Below are 16,978 nucleotides of genomic sequence, written 5' to 3' on the forward strand. Positions count from 1 at the left end.
CTGATGGTTGTTTAACTTTGCTACTCCAGCGTGGCCTGAGACATGTTACCGGATGATAATTGTATCCAACGACAACCATATGGTACTCCACAGAGACTTATTTAATGCGTTAATGTTATTGTTCATGAGTGGAGAACGTGGATGCAAATGTTGAGAGTTCAGTACAAATATCACGCCTATTTTTAGTCTGGAATAAGACAGCTATGGCGGCCAACCTTTCTGCCAGCTCACTACATTTCTCTGCAGGAACTAGAGTGCAGTACTGAAATGCACACTGAGATGACACATATGTACTATGATCAGGTTCGTGTTAAGCTGTAACAAACCACAAAACAAATCGTGGGGGAAAAAAAAACAGAAAGGAAAAAGCCTCTTTACAATGCTACATGTAGCAAGTGCTGGCTTCAGTTACATTGTTCATTGGGGAAACTCCTGCAACTGACCGAATGCAAACACAATGCATGAGGTCTCTAGACTCAATAGAAAACATTATTGTTCTATTTCACATTACTACCCCAGCCACCTTCACAGTGTGAAAAAACCTACAAAGGTTATCTACAACGTTTTGTAGATAGAGACATCTTAAAGAGATATCTGAAATTTTTTAAAGCTATAAGAGCATCTAGACACAAAGTCTGAAAGTGAAGATATACATATCCTTGGATTCCAGTAGGATGGCCCATTAAGGGACTCCTTGTTTTTGGGAGATACAAAAGGCTGCGATGCCTCTGTCTCCATGGGATGACAGGGGCTGCATCTCGCTGGTGTGGGAACAGAAGAATCACTGAGTCTTCAATATGGCTATTTCAAACTCTGCTGTATTCGCAGAGGTCAAAGTGCATAGACAGCTACATGGATCCTCCTCTAAATGCGGAGGTGGTTTAGCACGCTCCCGCTCCGGACACAGTGCTGCATGGGAAGGTGAAGGAAATCAATATGTTCCAATTAAGAAGGTTAAAATGTCCTTGACAAGCTGTGGAATACTTGAGAGTTCAGCTGCTGGAAGAAGGACCCTTTCTCCTGTTGAGGGGGGACATTTTGGCGCAAACGTAACAATTTAGTTGGGTTTGACCGTGGATGCCTGGGAAAAGTCAAAGAAGGTCAAGGTGCTCTCATCGCAGGCTTCCGAGGTCCAGACAAATACCCAAGTGTCCACCAAAGTGAATCCCCAGGAACAGCTCCATGCAAGCAAGCAATTAGTCTGAACGTTTACAAAAGAGCATAAAATCTTCAACAAACACACACACACACACAAAAAAAATGTTTGATATTAATAATGACTGACATTCTTTTGCATGTGAGTAAGTCACAAAATAGTTCAGGCACAATGTGAGAGTTGGAAAAGCATAGTTTAGATTGGTACCTGTTTAGAAATAGTAAAATGCTACATTCTCTTAGAGGCAGACAAAACGAAAGCGCTACGTAAAAGTCGAAGTTAAAGGGAGACAGCTAATTGATATAACCTCATCAGGGCTTCAAGGCCTGCTCAGCCACTCAGTAGGCAGCTTCGTGTCTGGGATTATGCAGTCCTGAGGTAAAGAGATCTTTTTTTTTTTTTTTAACAAACAACCAAACAAAGATACAAAGGGCAAAAAATAGGGTTCACATTGGAATGTCCTTATAATAAGAAGAAGCTGCTATCAATATGAAGATCTCCAGTGCAGCAGCAGATTTGACCTCCTGCAGACCCCTACATATCTGCTATAGGAAATTCTGTAGACCTCTATTGAGCCTTTGCTTGGTCCTTGAGAGGAAGAGCTGCTCGTAAAGCTTTCTTACGCACCCAATCTGGATATGTCTCTGAATCCAGACAATCTAATCAACATCTGTTGAGCCTGTTAGACTGAATGATCATATTACATACTGCATAATCATAGACTTAAGGAGCAACCAAGAGACAGACTCTTCTGGCCATGCTCAAAAAAAAAAAAAAAAAAAAAAAGGCAACATCATATTCATCCAACAGGACGATGGCCATGCAGGTTTAAACAAACATTGATTACTGGTGATTACATTATTTTCTTACTTTACAGAAGGCCTTTGTAATTTGGCCCAGAGGTTTTAGTAAGTAGAGATGTCTCGAGAGTGTCACCGTGCTGAGATTCAGCATATGGCTAGAGCAGCCATTGAGATTCACGCACACATACACACAAACAGTGGGCCTCACCAGAAACCTGACGAATTTTCAACAAGGCAGAAACTCAACTTAAACACACTAAGTGATGTAACTTGATTTTATAATTACTGGCTGCTGCTAAAAGCAGCACAGCCAAGCACCAGCCAAGCAAGGTAATTTACTGCACTACTGATGCTGTGATGTGAATTAAATCTGGTAAATTGACAAGAAAATGACAGCCAAGTTGTTGAGTATTCGTCAGACTGATGTATATTGCTTCCATTTAACATCATTATTGTCATCAATACATAATGGATTATCAATTAGGTTTTCTTAGTTCATCGCCTTGCAGGAGACTGGAAGTTTGACAGGACAATTAATTTCCATAAATCATTTGTAAATACAAACAGATACAAAAGAAACAGATTTTTTTTTGGCATTATAGTTCAGAGCAATGAGAACGGACACACCAAGGCTACAAATTGACTGTTGCATATGTGGGAAGGCAGTAGTATTTGAGGGACAGTCAGTAAATCAGTAAAACACGCAGAAACACAAGTCTCAAACTCTCTCCTCATATATGTAATTTTGTACCTTGACTTTGTGTGAACAGGTCATGCTAAAAATTTCAGCACTGGATTCATTTTGATAGGCCTCTTTTTAAAACTATTTTCAAATAAAAAACAAAACAACCAAAAACCCACCAAAGAAACCATGAGATTTACATGTACCAAATACTTATGGAAGAAAGAGTTGCCACAGAGGCGCAGAGGTGTGCCTTTGTTCACGGAGCTCGTGGTGCAGCTGTACGAGTGTCTAAGACATAGAGAGTCTCTAGTGGATGGGGTTGATGTCTGTGCAGTGATTGGAGGCCGTGTTAGATGTGGTGATGGTGTTGTGCTGGATGACCTGCTGCTGGGTCACAGGGGTCGGACTTCCTGCTGGACTGCTCTCTGGACCTGTGAAGCAGAGGAGTAGGTTAGCTGTGTGTGTGTGTGTGTGTGTGTGTATGATGCTTTATGTACAGTAATGCCACCACTGGTCTGATGTGTATAACACTCACTGAGGTAACCCTGTGACTCCTTCTGCATGGCGGTGATGGGACAGTCTTTGTGTGTCAGTAGAAGCTGCTTGAGCTGAGTTACCTCATTCTTCAGCATGCTCACCTCATTCTGCCACAACAACAAACAAAATTACAAAGCATTTCTAACATATTATCTGCCAGGAGAGACAGTTTGTGGTACATTAGGTATGGTTTTGTTACAACATACTGCAATAATATATATATATATATATATATATATATATATATATATATATATATATATATATATATATATAAATGCCGTTACGTTGTAATGCTTAACCATGATAATCATAAACAAATTTAAAAATGAACTTGAGTGTGCGGTTCACAGACTTCACAGCAGACACACGCTTATCTGCGGTTCTGAGTCTCATTATAAACGAGCATATGGCCGTGGCTTGTCTTATTAAATAAAGAATTTGAATATCCTGAGCATTTAATGAGGCGCTTGGAAGCCAAAACAAGCCCGGGCAATGCACTTATTTAGAGAATGCCAGAGTGATGAAAGAGAACAAACTACTTAAACATGTCTTTTATTGTCTGTTGGCTAATCAGAATCAGAATAGAGGTGTGAGAACCAAGTAAGCAGGGAGGAAAATGTAAATCAGTTACAATGTTAAGTCTTACAGTGTTAACCCTACACACAGGTTAATTTAATAAAGGTGATTGCAGTGTGAATCATTGTGTTTCCAAACTGATGAATGTTTTTGGATTGGAGGTGAGACCAGATGGTATCTACAAAATTCAACAGAAAATGTGGTGTTTAGATGAAGCTAACATGCCATCCTAACTTATTTTGTGAGGTTTTACTGCTCCACAAATCCCACTCTCAGCAGCAACTGGACCTCTTTTAGTTTCATCTTCTTAGCTTGTGAGTTTCCTCTTTCACACACAGGCCTATTTAATTTCCATCTCCTCCCTGGCTACAGTAGCATCAGCTGTCATTCCAGCCAGGTTTATAGGCCACTGTACCCGACTTAATATGTTGTGAAATATGAGGACTTATGAGGTGGAATACATTTAGCAGCATCAGGTCTGAAATGTTTTCCTTTAGACTAGGTTGCATGAAGGAGAACTGGGACTGAGGATACCTGAAGTTGCATGTTGGTCTGGGTGAGCTCCTCAGCTTTCTTCTCCAGAGACATCACCCAAACTTTCCTCTTCTGTCTGCAGCGTGTAGCGGCCGCCCGGTTTCGCTCTAGAAACTTGCGGCGACGCTCGTCAGGGTCCTCGTCCACTACACGTCTGCGCCGACCCCCACTGGGTGGTCCAGACTGCAGCGTCTGCGTGGGCTGCATTTGCTGTGCGGCCGGGGATAACTGTAAAAAAAATAATAAAAAAAAAATCTAAGACTGTCTGTCGGGAAACAAATACCATAATGTCAGCCATCCATCATCACTTATGCACGTTCTTCTGCCAGACTCCTAGGCAAGCAGCCAATCACCTGTCTAAAATCTTACCAGCAGTTTGGGAGGTTCCTTTAAAACAACATATGTTCTGTGCACGTGCCCCTTTAGCCCTATGATGGCTGTGGCCATGTGAGAAGCACACTGATTTACAGGTTACCCCGCCCTCATAAAATGGTGCCACAGTCCAGTTTTCCACCACCCAGGTCCATTCAGACTAACACTTTTAGATGTCCAGTGAAACAGGTCTGCTAGCAGCTGAGCATGCCCACAAAAAAGCTCTTTGACATGGACTTGGCTGTGGCTGGTACTTGCAGCCGTCAGATCACTGCAGGTTGCATTAGGGTGTTGGAAAATGCAACAGCTTTGATGAATGGTGTGGATACAGGCCGTCTTGTTTGGCTTAATAATATGCTGGAGGCAGAATTTCCGAAACACAAAAAGACAGACTGGGCTGGAAAATTCCATAAAAAGATGGGCAATGAAGTCACAAACCTGAAATTCTTTCATTTCTTTTCTCATTATACTTACTTTTATAACTGTCTTGTAATATATTGGTAATCCCATAATAAAATTTTATGCTGTATCTTCTTTCTTTTTAAGAGAAGAAACTTTTTTTCCCTTTTGTCTCCTGGCTGTTTTATTAGGGCTACACAAACCTGCAGTTTTAGATTCAGCGCTGACTGAAAAATTCACAATAAATTCCTGCTCATACTGCAAACTTGGGTGATGTGTGAGAGTACACTATAAGTTCACATTATGGAAAAAAAACAGCAGTTATTTGTTAATGCAACTTCAGTTTAACTTCTTTCAGCTCAACCTAATAGTAACAAGGCCTAAGGGTAAATATTTCAACAAAAAGGAAGCTTGTGTTTGCAAATATGAAATAAAATTTGAATTTTATGCACATTAATTTTTTTTTAAATGTAATTTCATGCACATTAAAAATTAAACTGCTATATTACCTTCAACATAGGTTCACTTTTGCATATGTGTGATAATTGTTGGATCCCCAACTCAATTCAACTGAGTACAAAAAGGAGCAATTCCCAAGACGCCATAAGTATACAAATCTAAACATATTAGGACTACACAGGAGGGATGAATAAATTTTGGTTCAAATTTTTCATCTGAAGGCCAAGACAACAACAGAACTGGTTAAGTAACCAGGTAAGTAATCAGGTACCAAAATATGCAGATCCAAAAGAGTCCTACATCACTATGGGCGAAAAATCTGTCATACAAGCATGAAGCTCCTACTCTAAGAATGATAGGAAAAGGGATTGATGAATTTGCATTTGATCAGAAGGATAAAGATCCTCTCCGGTCAGATGGAACAAATGAAACTGCTTGGCCATAATGATCAGTAGTAAGCACAGAAGAAAAGGGTGAGTCTTTTAATCTGAAGTACACAATTATAGCATAGGACTGCTAGCATCATTTTGCTAGAAAAAGTGTCTGGTGCATGTCAGAAAAAAACTGCCACCATGTAAATCTTTGACTTAAAATAAAAATCTGATATAGTAAATAAAAGTTTTACTAAGAAATAAATCAAATAAATGTTTTATTGTTATTATTATTATTATTATTATTAATAATTAATTAATTTATTTATTTACTTTTACTGCCTCTTATGGAAATAAATTAGACACTCTAACTGACTTAACACAAGAAACATATAGTAATATGCAATGTGTGCAGTTATGGAAAATTTAGTTTAAATGTCTATATTTGCCTGTTTGTATTTACATTTTTGGTCTCAAATGTAGACTATATGTGTGCCAAGAACAAGGAAGCATTGCTGCTCTGACAAGTTATTTTCAGTTTGGTTTTGGCAGGAGATGATAGAAAATAGTGCTTCTTAGTGACTCCATACCAAAGAAGAAGCATGAAACGTCTTTTCCCACAATATATAATGGAATCTCTACCAACGGTATAGTAGAGGAAATATTTTACCTGAGATTATTTCTACAGATTCTTTTTATAGTAAATAAAGACAGTGTAATCTTTCTAGACACACAGTCTGTAAAAATGACTGAGATGGCAGATTTGGACAGGTTCAAAACCCCAGAGATAAACTGGTAACAATTGCCTTACGCCAACTCCACACATTAAACTAATCCATCCCAAATCGGGCTATTTATTGCTTAGCAGTAAACAGAATATGAGGGCTAATTTAGTTCAGTTTGATATAGATCATGGCGGCTCAAATCACAGGTTTAAATGTGCTTTAACACAATAAATAAGCCGCATTATATAGAAGTCTGCAAATTCACTACCGCTCCCTGTACACTTCAACCTAGACTCTCACAAATACCCAATTAATCCCAACAAAACCATGTCTGAGACCTTTATGTTAATAAAACACTATCTAAGGCTACTGCTATTGATAGAGATTATGTTGAAGTACCTGAGGGGCAGCTGAGTGCATTGGTGCGTGAGGAGACGTCTGGTGCCCGTGTGCAGGGTGTAGATGGCCAGGGTGAGAGTTATGGTGCCCGTGGCTCTGCGGGTGGTGGTGGCCTGTCTGGGTGTGGCTATGGTGGTGGGCGTGGTGTGGGTAACCATGGGGCGGGGCTTGCATGTGTTGGTGAGGGTGAGAATGCAAATGGTGATGGCCGCTCTGCTCTTGCCGCGATGACATCATATCCATCATGTGACCCATCGTATTCATGTTGCCATTGGAGATAGGCCCTGGATGGTGAGCCAGAACAGCTTTCAGTCTCTTTACAGAAGAAACAAGAGAAAAAAGTAAACAGGCATTTAAGTAGTGTTGCAAACTAGAAAATAAATTCATTTGGTTATGTGCAGGGTTCTGTTTACACAGAAACAATGAAGAAAGATTCACCTTTGTTCAGAACATTGAAAGGCTGTGTCTGAAGTGTAACACGTGAACATGTGTAGGCCTTTTTTAATGAATTATGACTAAAACAACTGGATTTTAACAGCGAGTAAACAGTACCTGACTTTCCTTTTAGATATGCATAAAACTCACAAGCAAATATGGCTGTAAGTCATCATTTGAATCCTTTACACTTATACACACATTCTAGACTAGAAAGGGAAGTGGTAGCTCAGTGTTTAAAGCATTGGGATACTGATCAGAAGGTCATAAGTTTGAATCCCAATTCCACCAAGCTGCCCCTGTGCACTTAACTTAAGGCTTTACCCACAGCTGTATAAAAGCACATCTGCCAAATCTGTGAATAATCACATACAATAATAAACACGCTGCTTCTTAGATGCATAGAAACACTATCATCACTCTCATCTTTCATGTCCTCCTATGTGCTCCACCAACAGTCTTTTCTGCCGCCTTTTCTGCTACAGCAGTGTGGCAGACTTAAACGCTTTGCAAAGACCTACTCGGAAAACTTTTTGGCTTTGAAACACTCAGTCAAAGTGCCTGTGTTTAGTGTGTGTTTACCTGCCTGCGCTCTCTCTCCCTGAGCTGTTTTTCTGGGCAGCCCTTTAACCACCCAAACTATTAACAAACCCACAAACCCGGTCATAAGCTGCCAAGATGTGGCCACTAGTGTGATCTGCCTGACAGCAAACGAAGGCAAGCTTTAAAAAAAATGCATTTATGTCTGGACGCATTCGTTTAGCTTTTTAGACTTGCTCTGGAAAGTAAGCGTATTTTTAGAGTGTGTTGAGTCTACAGCACATACAGTATTTCCATTTGAGCTGCACAGGTGGAGTCATTTTAAAAGGAAACAGACTTAAAGGACAGATGAAAAACAAAAGCAATAGAGGAATCGAAGAGAAATAGCAACATGAGAAAAATTCAGCTTTTATATTTGGGAAAGACTGTAGAGTACGCTAATAATATCATATAATGATAGTAGTAGAGAAACTTCTTGTCACTCCAGATGCTGTCAGTCAGAGCCAGTGGTTCACTTCTCTTTGCCAAGAATCATGGCCAGCTGGCCAGCATCAGCACACGACATCATTCATCCAACCTCTCCCCCTCCCATCCTCTCTGTTTTTCTCACCCCCCTACCACAACCTTCCTCACTCCCACTCTCTCCCACTGTTACTCCCCACACTACTACTACTACTACAGCGTGGGCAAACTTTCTCAGCTGACACCCAATGCTCACAGTTTTACCCATAAAGCACCACAGCACTCTTCTTAAAAAGCATTTCCTCGCTAACGAAAATATGAATCAACAGCAATGAATCCAAGTTTATACTCACTTTAGGGCTTTTTAAACAAACCATGGTTGCTATTTACCAAAATAAACCCAGATCAATTTGATCATATTCACTAAATTCGACTGTTCCTGTACTGGCCAAAGAGAGCCACCCAGTCCCTCCAAGCTATTTCCATTCCTCTGCATCTTGTTATGGCCAGCCACATCACTGGTTCCACACCTACCTTTGCCAGCTGCACCAGCCCATGTTTTACAGCAGGTTCTGGACAAATCTTAATGACGAATTCACCAATACTGTAAACAAACTTGGTTTTTAACCATTACCACCACCAACACAAGCCACATTAAAAAAAAAAACAATAAATCTACAACCGCTCTTACCAGAACACTTTTACAAATCACATCTGCCAAACATTGCACACCTTAAACTGGCCACTAACTAAACACTGCAACCCACACCGTCCACCAACTCCTGCATTCTTTAACTGCTCCTTAAGCTCATTCTCAACATCACCGACACATAAAATACCACTAGCAACTAAGGATGGCAGGATACTTTCTACCCTCTGAACTAATGAGTTCATTAAGAAAACTAGCATGACATTCTCAAGCAGATACTGCAGATACATGAGAGACGTTCTCTGTACAGACATTACAGAGCCTTTATTACGGTTCAACTTCAGTTCTATTTCTGTTGCTGTGACATGCATTCAGCCTCACATTTGTGTATGCTGGTTTATTTGGTCACCAAAGAGACAACGATGAGATTTTGATTGAACAGTGACTGAATTAACTTCCCTTTGTTTGTCATGTCCCTGGTTTCATAGCTTTGTTTACATCTGAGTCAAATATCCTGGAGATGTTTGTTCTTGGCAAGTCTAAGATTTTGAGCTTTGATAAACAGAACTCATGTTTGCAGTTTCTGTAAGGTCATTTTCTTAGTACAGGGCAAAACAAAGGAGATATTTCATTTGCACAGTTGTTTTAAATAAGAAAAGAATCTTGAAAATATTCATTTTAGCAATGTATAAAGCTCCACTGAATGCAGAATATACACGAATGACAAGTAGAATGGTTTAAATGAATACGCATTTTCCTTAATAATAAAAACTAGGTGACATTCAATGTCATCAGCCAGGCCAAGTAACTCATATTAGTAAATCATATTATTTAATGCATGTTTAGATGCAGCCCACTATATCCAGCCCTGATGTCTGCAAGACGAATATGTCAGAACCAGCAACACTAAGACACCATCATTCATCCACCCACCTGCCAGACATATTGGGGTCAAAGGGCACTAAAACACATCTGACTGAGTGGACCACCCATCAATCAGTGGTAGGCTAATAGCAATCGAAGCAATGCAGCTGTGCACCTATCTCTATCTCCCCCAGCCACCCTGTAGGGTTCCTGCAGTTCCCACGCGGTGGAATGCCACTGTCTGGGGCCCGGTAAGGTTGACAAGCATCAGGCTTGCATCAGCAGAAGAGTCACTTACTCTCATTTTGGCTGTAAGCCAGCGGACGACGGAATAAAACGAAGGAAGAGATGGAGGAAGTGAGGGGGAGTAGTGGAGTTTATTTTTTTCTCCACAGAATAGCTATCTATCCATCACTTCTGGGGCAAAGGGAAAGTGGGTACTATCAGTATGCTAATGCAATCACCATTCACTCTAGCTCCATGCAGGCCCCCCAGAGCATCGCTCTTCACGATGTATAAGTGTGTATGCCACAATAGACAGAGCCATGCAGTGTGCAAGAGCACACTCTGAACAGATACATACATCGCATAATAAATCCAGTAATGTCACACTCCACTGAAACACACTTTTCAATTACTTGTACATTTTTGCTAAAGTCTCACATTTTCACCCAAATACCTAAAAATACCTAATCCCAAATAAGTTCTCAGCCAAACAGCTAAAACCTGTTGTCCTAGCAGTTGCCCTTACTGAACCAAACAACACATAGTTCCTTTAGTTCCTAAATTCACAAAACAACACAAGACCTCTCTCACATATCTTTAAAAAAGCTACAGAAAAAAGGTAAATCTTCTCACCAAAAACCACCTCAGGCCAACACAAGATGTAGAAGAAGTTTCTTTTCCAAGTTTCTCTGGTAATACTGAACTTCCCTGGACAACGACTAATATATCCGGTGCACATTACGTCCATACAAACCCTCTATGACGTTAGCCAAGAGCCTAGCTCCGCATAGCTGGAGTGTGAGCAGAAGCCTCATCAGGCGTGATGATGAGGTGTAAACAGACATTAGAACAGTACAGGCTGACTGTGCTGCTCACACAGACCTGAAGCAGCAGCTGCATGAGCCTCTAATGACAGTCCAGTCTCTCCCTGTCATGGCAGAGCCACGGCTAAACACTCATTATCCTGCTACAGGTGGAGGCTTGTGGGGACACGGGTGAATTGCCTGCTCTTCTTTCTTCTTATCCCTGTCTCCTTCACCTTAAATTGTGGTGTCGATTATGTCTTATAGTCTCACAGGGATTTAGACAGTGCGCAGCTACTGTATTTAAATATGCTTTGGGAGTATAAGTGCGTTTTCAATTTCAACCTTAGACTACTACTACTACATTCACATACGTGATTTGCTTATGGCTACTTTTAGTTTCTCGACACCTTCATGACTTTGACCCTACTTTCATGCTGCTCATTCTCACGTTTAGAGCAAAACCTTTCTGATAACCTTTAGCCGTCATTTCACAGTTATCTAATCGATAAAATATATGATTCATCTTACAAAGTCATTCTCAGCAAGCTGACACATAGGTCATCATGGGTGCGGAGTAGCAAATCTGTAATATCACCATAATACTGATGTATTTTCAGATTTGCAAACATCACTTATTTTTTATCTCATAAAAAAAAACCCTCTAAGTTAAATTTGCTGGCAGAATTAAATGAAAAGATTTTTTAATTAAATTCATATTTTTTTTTTTAAATTAAATTCATATCTGACACTTTCGGAAATAATTGAACTATGCTGTATTTCAGCTGTTAACCTTTAGCTTAGTTTGGCAATGACACACTAGTTAGTCTGCCAAGTTTATGTCAACTAACTATATAGTATTAGCAGAGGCTTTATATTATTTATAAATTCATTTGCAGTGAATAAAGTGTGCTAAAGATGTAACAGATCGGTCTGTAATGATCAGTAGGAATCATGACAATGAATATTCACACCTCTCTCTCTCTCTCTCTCTCTCTCTTTACTCAGCTTTATTCAGATAATATTTTGCTAAATCAACAGATGCTAGCAAGCCAGTGCTGTCCTCACTAAACAAGGCTAATGGTACAATGGTAATAACCAGATTGTATATGGATTACGTCTTTTCAGCCTTTTATCTCGAAAAGTTAAAGAAACCAGTGTCCAGCCTAATGCGGACCATAACAGAGTTCTAAAGACTCTAAAATGGCTTCAGAAGAGCAATAAAAAGCATAAGTTGTGATTTATTTTCTAAATTATATATATCACTGGTATACCAAATGGATCCGGCTGCTGACATAGCATCTTAAAATCTTGATTTTCTTACAAAGCCTTCCAAGGACATGCATTTCTGAAGGTTTAAGTTACAACCAGTGTCTAAATTCCACTATATAATCCCTCACCTCTGACACCTCATTTTTTTTCAAGGTTGTCTCTCTTACAGGTACAAGACGAGATTTTAATGGTATTTATTGTCACTCCTGTTGTGACACTAGATCTTGAGTGATGTTGCACTGAGTGCTTTGGGGTGCATTCTAACCGATTCAGGTTCCATGGGATGAAGGGATGACTTCATATCAATAAAAGAGTGTAAACAGAGAGATAGTACCCCACCCACTGGTTCAGGAATAAATCAGACTGAATGAGGTCAGAGGGAAAAGGGAGCCCCTAGGTAGAAGTACAGCAGTGAAGACTCTCTTTTTCTCTCTGTCTGTGTGTGTGTGTGTGAGTGTGTGTGTATGTATGAGTATATGTGTGTAGAGTCACTGTTCCTGCTGCTATCAGTGAACACCTGTTACTTTCTATGCATCTCTCCTACGTCTTTTCTCTAATTCTCTATCAAAAAAAATCCTGAAAACTAATATATGCTCATGTTATGTTCAAACCGATCTCCTTTTACTGTTAGAAAATGGTTAATAAGCACTGAACCATACAGAGTCAACAATCTTAATGCTTGAAACACAGCCATATAATCATTCCAGCCCTTTGGAGAGCAGACTAGGCTTTATGTACGCATTACTGCTTATTGCATAAATCTGAGACCTGAATTTCCTGGCACCATTTCCTGTTCTCTTTGGGCTCTTGGGTATTAGACACCCATCTGGTTCCTCATCACCCCTAAACCTCCATGCCAGACACAAGGGGAGTCTCTTTCCATTCCTCTAAGACCCAGCTGGGGTGAACCCAAGTGCGCATGTCCAAACTCTCCACCACACCCCCATTAGCTCATTTTATGAGACCTCCCCCACTAAACACCACCCCACTTAGCCAAGCTCTGCCAGCAGCTGTGAGCTGGAACCTACTTAACTGATTTCTTATGGGAAGGCTTTTATGGAGGGAGAGGCACACAATCTGGTATTGCTATAGCCTTACTGACATGTGTGCCATGTGCAATTATAGGAACCAATTTGATTTGTTTTGTTTCAATGCACCAGCCCTAGTGCCAGCCCAGGCCAGAGGCTGGATTAATTAAATGGCTCAGGTTGAGCACGCTGACCTAGGATCATCTCCTTCATGACACTATAGTTGCATATGGACCTGATAGACAAAGCTTGGTCCTACATGAGCACTTATACAGAAACACTATAAAATGAACAGTTCATTAACAATATACCACAGACTACTAAATACTGAACTGAATGATCTGATATTCGACTGGAGCCTAATATCACTCTATCACTATACTATTTCATTGATGGTATTTTTTGTCTCTGTCTCTATGTAACGCTCTACTGGCTTCATGCTGTACTTCCTCCTAATATCCAACATGCAAAAAAAGTAAAGCTTTTCATTCAAACTAAAAGACACTGAACGGTTCTATCAACTTTTTGCTAAATATGTACTTTAATTGACTAGTTTATGTTTAGTTTTAGTACCAAAGACATTTTGGGTGTTGATAGAAATGAAATGATCGTTTACATAAGAATAAACTACCTTGTTCCTGAGCATTAAGCCCACAGCTGATGACGTTACGGATGTGTCAGTGTCAGTGTCATGGGCTGAAAAACATCAGCTCGAATGGAGATCAAATCTAATCGGCCAGTGTAATCACCTGGCATGACTGTCACTGATAGGTGGCATGTATCTGCACTCTGCATGAGAAAGAACTCTCGGGATTGCTTGTTCGTAACACAACACGTGTTTTTCTAAGCATCATTGGTGGCCCAGAATTATCCTTAAGACATTTCTTAACAGCAAATAGACTAATATGAATGGGATGTCAGATGCCAACAATTAAACCATATACTGATGCCTTTGTATCTTTGAAAGACACAGGGGCTTAGGCCTGTTAGGCAATTTATACCAGCTGCCCATGTAGACACTAATTAATGTCAAAAGGCAAACTGGAAAACAGATTGGAAGTCCACTTTACTGATCCAACTCGACTCAATACCATATTGAATGTTTGCTTTCACTTGTAAGACTGTGCATGCTTTCAGTAAAAGTGCTCTTATTCAATATTAGCAGAATGGATAATGTTCTCAGTGGAAGCTGTACAAAATCATTTTCTCTCTCAAACTGCATGTGCCTCAGGGTGGCAGGCTGGGTAATGCAGGAGAGGCCTAATCAGGCTCAGTTAACAAAAGCATAAACACACAGACCTCCTGGTCTAACTGTGGCTAAGCAGCTGTAATCAGGGCTGTTCATACTATGGACGCAAACATCCATCACGTTACACTGTAGATAGTGCAGTTCATGACATTAGAGAAGTTCAAGGCTTCACAGTTCATCCATATCACTTACAAGTTAGGGCTTAAAAGAAACTCTCAGTTGACTATCATGTGGATCGCATTACTGTAAAAACAAAGCTGATTGTACCTTAAGCTGCCAGCTTTGCTATGACAGGTCAGTGAAAAATGCCTTACATCAAAGACTGAGTAAAAGTGTAATGGTGTAGATCGCCGGTGACTGCAGAGGTCACATTTGGTACTGATCTGAGCAGTGAGTGAGTTTGGCTTCACTCTGTGTGAGCAATCTGGCCTTGGAATCAGGTCATAAACGGATTGATAATTAGGTGAAACCAGGAGAAACGGTGTTCCCCAGACTGGCAACCACCTGACCTATATTTTGTGATTACTGATCAATCTCAAGAGCACCATCCGTGAAATAACTGTGAGAACAATAAAACCTTCAACATGTAAAGTGCACATATTGGTTGCGTTTGAGTCTGCATCACTGAGCGTGCTTTACCAACGTAGGTTCTACAATAGCTTACTACACTGACAGGCTGTGAAGCGTGGATGCCCATGCAGCTAAAACAGTGTTATTGCAGCTAAAACAACAAGCTGCTACACTAAGGCAAACACATGGTAGTCTCTCAATCCTCTGTCTACTCAATAAATAAACTTACATCCAGCTGCAAAACCAGGAATCCAAGGTAGGAGCCCTCGCTTGTCTTGTCATCATGAATAAGAGCTATGAATGCTGTAAGTGCTGTAAATCCTGTGTGGGATTTTCACAGATTTTCATTCTGAAACAACATACGACACAGATTACTCCGCACGCCTTAGGGGAGATGTAAATCCTCCCACTATATATAAATATATGGATTATAGTATTCCTAGTATTTATATCCCTGATATAGTTTTCTCTTTATATACAGTTAAATGTATGTGTTCAGTCAATCATATCTGCACATTTCAGCTGCGTCTGAGCTCATCGTCACTTTCTAATGACATCATTCCCTGACAATGCCACCATTCATACAGATGTTGCTCCCAAAACCTAGATTCCAGCCCTCACTTGGCACATACAGCCTCACACACAGCCTGGCCTCTAGCCACAGGTGCTGCTGAGACGCTGAACACAGCAAGAGAGCTCCACGTTCAGGAGCTATACAGGAATAAGGCCCTGGCACTCAAAAAACCCAGGAATATACAGACGAATCGTTACATTACATCCTGACACGGATAACTCCATAGGAACCATAACGTACATCAGAATTCACTGGCATTGTGTTTTAATGAACTACAAACACTTGTAAATATTTCCAGTAGTACACAGGTTTCATTCCAACCCTAGCGTGTTTAAATAATCCCAAAGGTGCCATTCTCATATAAATCCTTTACATCATCTTGAATGCAGTATCCCTCAGTGAAAGTTTCTTTAAGATAGGTTGGTTTTTTTTTCTCCCCCACTCCAAGTAAAAAAGGAGTACATTTACAGCCAGCCAAGAATGATGTCACCCAGTGCAGCGTGTGCCAGCTCTTGGACCCAGTGGAGGAATGGTGCATGAACACATAGCATTGTTGACCACATAAAAAAGCCCACCTCCTAGCCTGATTCTTAGTGACAAATTTATTGTCCCTAGTAACAATGTAAACAATAGATAATTACCCCTCGATAACAAATCACACTTAGGCTGCGTGGCGTCACTCACATTACTAATGAGGCTAGCATTCCAACAAGGCCTTTGCTTTGGGAGGAACTTCACAGAAGACTAGGCGTAAGAGACCGTGCTTTTAAATCCACAAATCGACAGAGCTCGAGTGCAGCGTTACTTGGAAACAGAAAGGAGAGGATTAACAGAGAGTAAGTGCAGCTATAAAAATCAAAGTGGAGGTATACCGTAGGCTTCACTCAAATGCCGAGTGTTAAAAGCCGAATTTCACAAATCCCTCAGATCTTATATATCCCTGTATACACATATGGGGATAATCTTAATTAATGACTAACTGCAGCGATCATAGCAGAGCAGAAGAGGTTTAAAAGGGAGAAGAGCTGAAACTTGATCTGACATTGTACAGTTGGCACACACACACACAGCCTTTTTCCTCCCACTGATAAGAGTGTGTTTGGGCTTCCCTCTCCCCAGAGACTCAAGTGCTTTCATTTTTCCAAGCAACTCAAACTACGAAGGATTTGTGAGGAAAAGGCAGGCCTGAAGTGCTCACATAGACACACACACACACACACAGTGCCAATAGACACATACACACACAGTATCTGTGATGGATGATTGCGAAAACTATGTGCAAATATGT

General features: G+C 40.4%; 1 protein-coding gene across 3 annotated transcripts in view; it reads right to left on the reverse strand.

Moving 5' to 3' along the window:
* Positions 1-241: 241 nt before the first annotated feature.
* creb5b (cAMP responsive element binding protein 5b) overlaps positions 242-16,978 on the reverse strand; it is a 51,998-nt gene continuing 35,261 nt past the window's right edge. For all 3 annotated transcript variants that reach the window (XM_058398687.1, XM_058398706.1, XM_058398697.1), the window contains exons 8-11: positions 7,020-7,334; positions 4,295-4,522; positions 3,180-3,288; positions 242-3,075 (exon numbers count right to left, since the gene is read on the reverse strand). In XM_058398687.1, the coding sequence (XP_058254670.1) occupies positions 2,951-3,075; positions 3,180-3,288; positions 4,295-4,522; positions 7,020-7,334 (777 nt within the window). In that variant the 3' untranslated portion in view covers positions 242-2,950. The remainder of the gene's footprint in view (positions 3,076-3,179; positions 3,289-4,294; positions 4,523-7,019; positions 7,335-16,978) is intronic.

This window comes from Hemibagrus wyckioides, linkage group LG01, assembly GCF_019097595.1.
Source record: "Hemibagrus wyckioides isolate EC202008001 linkage group LG01, SWU_Hwy_1.0, whole genome shotgun sequence".
NCBI classification, from domain to species: Eukaryota; Metazoa; Chordata; class Actinopteri; order Siluriformes; family Bagridae; genus Hemibagrus; species Hemibagrus wyckioides.